At 44.4% G+C, this 7146-nt stretch overlaps 1 protein-coding gene across 1 annotated transcript; it reads left to right on the forward strand.

The window, feature by feature from the left end:
- Window positions 1–453: 453 nt before the first annotated feature.
- LOC136116946 (uncharacterized) lies at window positions 454–5790 on the forward strand. The gene has a single exon (XM_065864802.2). The coding sequence runs from the start codon at window positions 454–456 to the stop codon at window positions 5788–5790; it is 5337 nt and encodes a 1778-aa protein (XP_065720874.2).
- Window positions 5791–7146: the final 1356 nt, after the last annotated feature.

Below are 7146 nucleotides of genomic sequence, written 5' to 3' on the forward strand. Positions count from 1 at the left end.
TTTTCTCATTTTTTATAAGGGGTAACATCACTTTTTTTGTGAAAATTTGCAAAAATTAAACATTTCCAGATTTGAATGCCATTGGATTGGAAATTAAGCTACGAGCTTAACGAGGTATTACATTCCATATTTAGACCATTATTTGTGTTCCTGAACGGTTGCAGTCTTTACTAATCTCTCATTATTAGGCGCATAATGCCATCTCTATCCTATGTACTATAATATCGATATACATATATATATATACCATTTTTCGATTCTGGCAACGCTGCTACGACAGCGTCTTTTTGTGAAATTCATATCAGTATCAAATAGGCTTCGAAACCGTCGAGAATAAAAATTACATACAGTCTACACGTCGTCGTTTATATTTCTAACCATATTGCTGGTCCATCGTTCCGGATTCTTGGACAGTTTTGAAGTGCTTTGATTCTCAATTGGTAATTGTTTGCAATGGAACAATTAAAATCATTAGTGAAAAGCCGTGCAAGACTCAAGGCCAACATCACACGTGTCTTGGCATGGGCTGAACACACGGAGAATGCTACACACACAGAGATCGTCACACGGATAGATCTTCTCAACGAAGTTTGGAGGGAGTTCAACCAGTTTAGCGATTGCATTGCGCTTCACGAGGAAGTGGAAGGCTATGTCGATCCGGAGATTGACAATGCGGTCTATGAAGCAAAATACCTAAGGGCAAGCGCTATTCTCAAGGAAAGGAGTAATGATCTACAACCGGGGACATCTACAAGCGGTGCGAGTGGCAGCAACGGGCTACACTCACACAACGATGCAATCTTGAACTTGCTGCAACAAAACCAACAACTATTTGAGCGACTTGCAGTAAGTCAGAGCACACCGAACACGCCTGATCATGTTGGTGGTGACGTCACATTAGCGAATTCTCGGAACTCGGTACTCACGGCGAATTCAAATCTGAGCGAATTGCCTAAAATTCAAATCAAACGGTTCTCGGGCAACTACACAGAGTGGCCATCCTTTCAAGACATATATGAAAGCACAATTCATAACAAACAGCATTTGTCCAACACCCAGAAGTTCCATCACTTAAAAACACTACTCGTTGATGAGGCTGCCAACTTGGTTCGACACTTGGCAATTACGGACACGGCTTACAACACTGCATGGGAACGTCTTAAGGAAAGATACAATCGTCCACGGCACATTGTAAACTCGTTTTTGGAACAGTTTATGAGCCTGCCAACAACTACAAAGATCGATGCAACAGTTCTACGGAAGGTTTCGGACGGAGCAAACGAAATTGTTCGTGGATTGGATGCGGTGAATCAGACGGGACGCGACTGTTGGATCATCTATCTAGCCCTAGAGAAACTTGACGCTGACACACGGCGCAGGTGGATTGAGCGCAGCATGGAGACCGATTCGCCCACTCTAGAGGAATTCTTCAAGTTTCTGGATTCTCGCTGCGAGGAACTGAAGCTGAGCAAAAGGGAGCTTGCAACTGGAAGCAAGACAACAACACATCCTGAAAAACCAAAAAGGATCACACAATCGATGGTTGCGGTTAAAAGTAGGGGCTGCACCAAATGCAGTTCTACGGAACACACTCTATATGGCTGTCAGCAGTTTCTGGATATGTCTGGACTGCAGAGGCGATCATTTGTGAAGGAGAAATCACTATGCTACAACTGCTTGCGACCTGGTCATGGCGTCAACAGGTGCAAGTCAACATACAAGTGCAGGCAATGCAAAGGAAATCATCACTCCCTTCTTCATGTCCAACCGAATCCACAGGCTAGTGGGAATCTTGCCCAGATAGCGGAGGGAGACGAGCAAAACTTAAGCGCGTCTAACACAAACTCAGTGACACTCAGTCATGTGGCCCAAGGAGCGGGCACCCAAGCGGTTGTATGTGCACAAGGCACTGCAAAATCTACACATCAAACGGAATTCAAACGGAGCATATTACCAACTGCTATGGTGTATGTTAAAAACGCAAAAGGTGACCATGTAACATGCCGTCTTCTATTGGACACAGGATCAGAGCTGTCTTATGTATCTGAGCGCTGCATTCAAGCTCTCGGATTGACACGGTCGGCATCACGCATTTTGGTTACGGGAATCTCTTCCGTAAAAGCAGACACCACAAGGGGATGCAGCACGCTGCAAATCAAGTCTCGCATATCTGATGATCGTTTGGTTGTCTATGCCCATGTGCTAGGCAGAATCACCTCATCTCTGGAGCGCCAACATATCGACGCATCGACACTCGAGGTATTTAAGGATCTGCAGCTGGCGGATACACATTTCAACGCAAACACACCAGTAGATATACTATTGGGAAGCGAACACGTATGGTCAGTGTTCACAGGACGAAAGATGTACGACAACAAGGGTAATCTTATCGCTATTTCGTCGGTATTCGGATGGGTAATCACTTCACTCATCACATCGAACGCAAGCAACGCTATTGCACTAACCACAACCATGGATATCGACAACACGCTTCAGAAGTTTTGGGAACTGGAGAACGTTCAAAGCAACACAAAATTGGAACCGGAAGACGATCAGGTCGAGAAGCACTTTCTCGCCACCCACAGTCGCGATCAAAACGGGAAGTATATCGTTGAACTTCCATTCAACACTGAAACTCCTGAATTCGGAGAAACTCTACATGGAGCTTTTAAACGATTCAAATCGGTGGAGCGACGACTACAACAAAACGAGCAACTGCGGACACAGTACGTATACTTTATGCGGGAGTATATCAACCTGGGACACATGCGTGAGGTGCCGCCAGAGGAAATCGCTACTGGGAATCAGTTCTTTCTTCCCCACCACCCAGTGCTAGGCCGAAAACTGCGAGTGGTCTTTGATGGATCCTTTCGCGACGCCAATGGTAAGGCCTTAAATGACACTCTTTTCACAGGGCCCAGTATCCAGCGCGATCTATTTGCTGTGTGCCTACGCTTTCGAATGTACAAGTTCGCATTCTCAGCGGACATCGTTAAAATGTTCCGCCAAATATGGGTAAACGAAAAACACAGAAACTACCAGAAGATCGTTTGGAGAGAGGATCCATCCGATCCGATCAAGCATTTCCAATTGTGCACTGTAACCTACGGAACGTCATGTGCACCATTCCTGGCGGTACGAGTGCTGGAACAACTCGCTGTGGATCATCAAGACGAATACCCGAATGCTTCAAAAATCCTACTGGAGGATTTTTATGTCGATGATGTTCTTACCGGGTCAAACAATGAGGATGAACTACGTCGAAACCGAGACGAGTTGATTCAGCTGATGTCGTGCGCAAATCTTGAACTCGGAAAATGGGTATCCAACACCTCATTCATACAAACGGATGATACCAACGCACAATCGTCGCCAGTTAAGGTTCTCGGGCTATACTGGGATCCTGGAAAAGACATTCTAACGTACAACATTGGTCTAGCAGCAAATCCTGACTGCACAAAGAGACAAGTCTTGTCCGACGTCTCCAGGATATTTGATCCTCTCGGACTCTTAGCACCAATTGTAATCCAATTTAAGATTATTTTCCAAAAACTCTGGCTCTTAAACTTGGATTGGGATGACCCCCTTCCAACCAAACTAGCGGACAACTGGCTGAAGTGTAGAGCAGACCTAGACACTCTACAAAAATTCCAACTACCACGCTTCGTTGCCAACGACGCAGACAATATCGAACTTCACGGATTTTCGGATGCCTCAACCAAGGCGTATGCTGCTGTGGTGTACAGCAGAGTTACAAATGACGACGGATCCATCTCGGTGTCCCTTGTGGCTGCGAAGACAAGGGTGGCGCCACTGAAACAACAATCCTTGCCACGTCTGGAGCTTTGCGCAGCGCTTCTTCTAAGCCAACTAATTCGGTCGATCTCTTCTGGATTGCGCCACAAGAACATAACTGTTTTTGCCTGGTCCGACTCATCAATAGTGCTGTCCTGGTTATCTTATGCACCAGCCCAACTAAAGACTTTTGTTGGAAACAGAACCTCAGAAATCCTTGACACTCTTCCTAGGAAGGCCTGGCGGCACGTAGACTCCAAATCAAACCCAGCTGACTGCGCTTCCAGAGGTCTGATGGCTGCTGACCTCATCGACTTCCATTTGTGGTGGAATGGACCTTTGTGGCTACGGGACCAGGATCAATACCTGGTAAAGTTGAACGATTCACGTTTTGGTTTATCTCTTTCAGACAAACGCATTCAAGGAGAAGTCAAGTCCAACTGTTTGGCTACAGTGGCTGTTGCAACTCAGGTTCATCCACTCGATGAGCTGATCTCACGAGTTTCTTCTTGGCTCAAGCTCGTTCACATTGTCGCCTATGTGAAGCGATTCATTCAACGCACACAAAACCCGTCCTGCGATAGGGCGTCAAGTGCTCTTACGTTTGGAGAGATTGAGGCAGCTAGGATCATCTGTATAAAACACGCGCAGCATTGTTTCCACGAGGACTACCAATTGCTCCTTGCCAAGAAACCCCTAAGGAACCGATCGCAGCTGGTCAAACTTGCACCAATGATCGACGAAAACGATTTGCTGAGGGTAGGCGGAAGACTGCACCAATCGCAGTTGTCACGAGAGGCAAAACACCCAGTTTTGCTACCAAAAACGCACCGAATCTCGAAGCTGATTCTGGAACACGAGCACCGAGTAAATCTTCACCCTGGCGTTTCTTCCTTGTTTGTAATCGTTCGTCAGAGATTCTGGATACTTGGAGCACGTAATCTCATTCGCAGAATCACACACGACTGTTTATCCTGCTTTCGTCAACGCCACCACACCGCCCAACAACAAATGGCTGATTTACCCAGCGTGCGTGTCACTCAAGCCCTTCCATTTGTCAATACTGGTTGCGACTATGCAGGTCCAATCTTTCTGAAGGATGCCAAAGTTCGGAAGCCACGTATCAGCAAGGGCTACATTTGCCTGTTCGTCTGCATGGTCACCTCGGCCATACACCTGGAACTTGTCACAGACCTGACAACGGAAACCTTCTTGGCTGCCTTGCGCCGCTTCATATCCCTACGTGGCAAGTGTAGCAAGATCTACAGCGATAACGGAACCAACTTTATTGGAGCTAAGCGATCCCTCAACGAAATGCAAGAATTGCTTGCATCACAGCGACATAAGGACATCGTCACATCCACTCTGGCAGATGACGGAATTCAGTGGGTACTCATTCCCCCTAGAGCTCCTCATTGGGGAGGGAAATGGGAGTCGGCAGTTCGCTGCGTCAAACTGCATCTGCGCCGAGTCACCGGCAACTCAACGCTCACCTTCGAACAAATGCGCACCTTGCTTGCTCAAATCAGCGCAGTGATAAATTCACGCCCCTTATGCTACACATCTGATACCGAAGACAACTACTTATCACCCGCCCACTTCTTAATTGGGCGACCGTTAACAACCGTGCCAGATCCTGACTTAAGCCACATCCCTGTGGGCCGATTAGGATATTGGCAAAGCATCCAGGCTATGCTTCAAGGATTCTGGAAACAATGGCATCAGGAGTATCTGACTACTCTGCAACAACGTCCGAAATGGACCACTTCAACACCCAACCTCTCGATCGGTGATGTAGTTCTCGTTAAGGAGTCCAATACGCCACCAGCATCGTGGCACATCGCACGGGTTATGGAAACCTATCCAGGGAAGGACAACCTCGTTCGAGCAGTCAAGCTGAAGACATCAACAGGAGAGATGACCAGACCAATCACGAAGATTGCCGTTTTGCCCAGTTCAGAAACTGTGTTTCAGGGCGGGCCGGGATGTTCCTGAACGGTTGCAGTCTTTACTAATCTCTCATTATTAGGCGCATAATGCCATCTCTATCCTATGTACTATAATATCGATATACATATATATATATACCATTTTTCGATTCTGGCAACGCTGCTACGACAGCGTCTTTTTGTGAAATTCATATCAGTATCAAATAGGCTTCGAAACCGTCAAGAATAAAAATTACATACAGTCCACACGTCGTCGTTTATATTTCTAACCAATTTGCATTTTGCCACCTAAAACAATGATTTTTTAGGGCGAAAAAATAGGACTAAATTATTTGTCAAAAATTCTCAATTTTTTAGCGCTTTTTTGATCGTAGTTTGTCCAAATCAAGGCGTACAGCTAAAAGAGCGACTGTCTTGAGCAGCTTGCTTCTTAAGCTAACGATCCTCATCATTTGGGGGAAAATTTATTTTTTTACCAATTTTCGCATTTTTTATAAGCGGTAACATCACTTTTTTTGTGAAAATTTGCAAAAATTAAACATTTCCAGATTTGAATGCCATTGGATTGGAAATTAAGCTACGAGCTTAACGAGGTATTACATTCCATATTTAGACCATTATTTGCATTTTGCCACCTAAAACAATGATTTTTTAGGGCGAAAAAATAGGACTAAATTATTTGTCAAAAATTCTCAATTTTTTAGCGCTTTTTTGATCGTAGTTTGTCCAAATCAAGGCGTACAGCTAAAAGAGCGACTGTCTTGAGCAGCTTGCTTCTTAAGCTAACGATCCTCATCATTTGGGGGAAAATTTATTTTTTTACCAATTTTCGCATTTTTTATAAGCGGTAACATCACTTTTTTTGTGAAAATTTGCAAAAATTAAACATTTCTAGATTTGAATGCCATTGGATTGCAAATTAAGCTACGAGCTCAACGAGTTATTACATTCCATATTCAGGCCATTATTTGCATTTTGCCAGCTAAAACAATGATTTTTTAGGGCGAAAAAATGAGATTCAATTTTTGGTCAAAATAACTCAATTTTTTAGCGGTTTTTTAATCGTAGTTTGTCCAAATCAATGCGTACAGCAAAAAGACGGACTGTTTTGCGCAGCTTGCTTCTTATGCTAACGATCGTCATCACTTTGAGTAAAATTTATTTTTTGACCAATTTTCTCGTTTTTTATAAGGCGTACATCACTTTTTTTGCGAAAAATGCCAAAAATTAAACATTTCCAGATTTGAATGCCATTAGATTGGAAATTAAGCTACGAGCTCAACGAGGTATGACATTCCACATTCTGACCTTTAGTTGCATTTTGCCAGCCAAAACACTGATTTTTTAGGGCGGATAAAGAAACTTCGATTTGGTAAAAAATACTCCCTTTTCTTATCCGTAG

The sequence above is a fragment of the Drosophila suzukii genome, chromosome 3 (assembly GCF_043229965.1).
Source record: "Drosophila suzukii chromosome 3, CBGP_Dsuzu_IsoJpt1.0, whole genome shotgun sequence".
Classification (NCBI taxonomy): Eukaryota; Metazoa; Arthropoda; class Insecta; order Diptera; family Drosophilidae; genus Drosophila; species Drosophila suzukii.

Excerpts from the sequence above, each read along its gene's own strand:
- LOC136116946 (XM_065864802.2), top strand. The coding sequence starts at position 454 with ATGGAACAATTAAAATCATTAGTGAAAAGCCGTGCAAGACTCAAGGCC.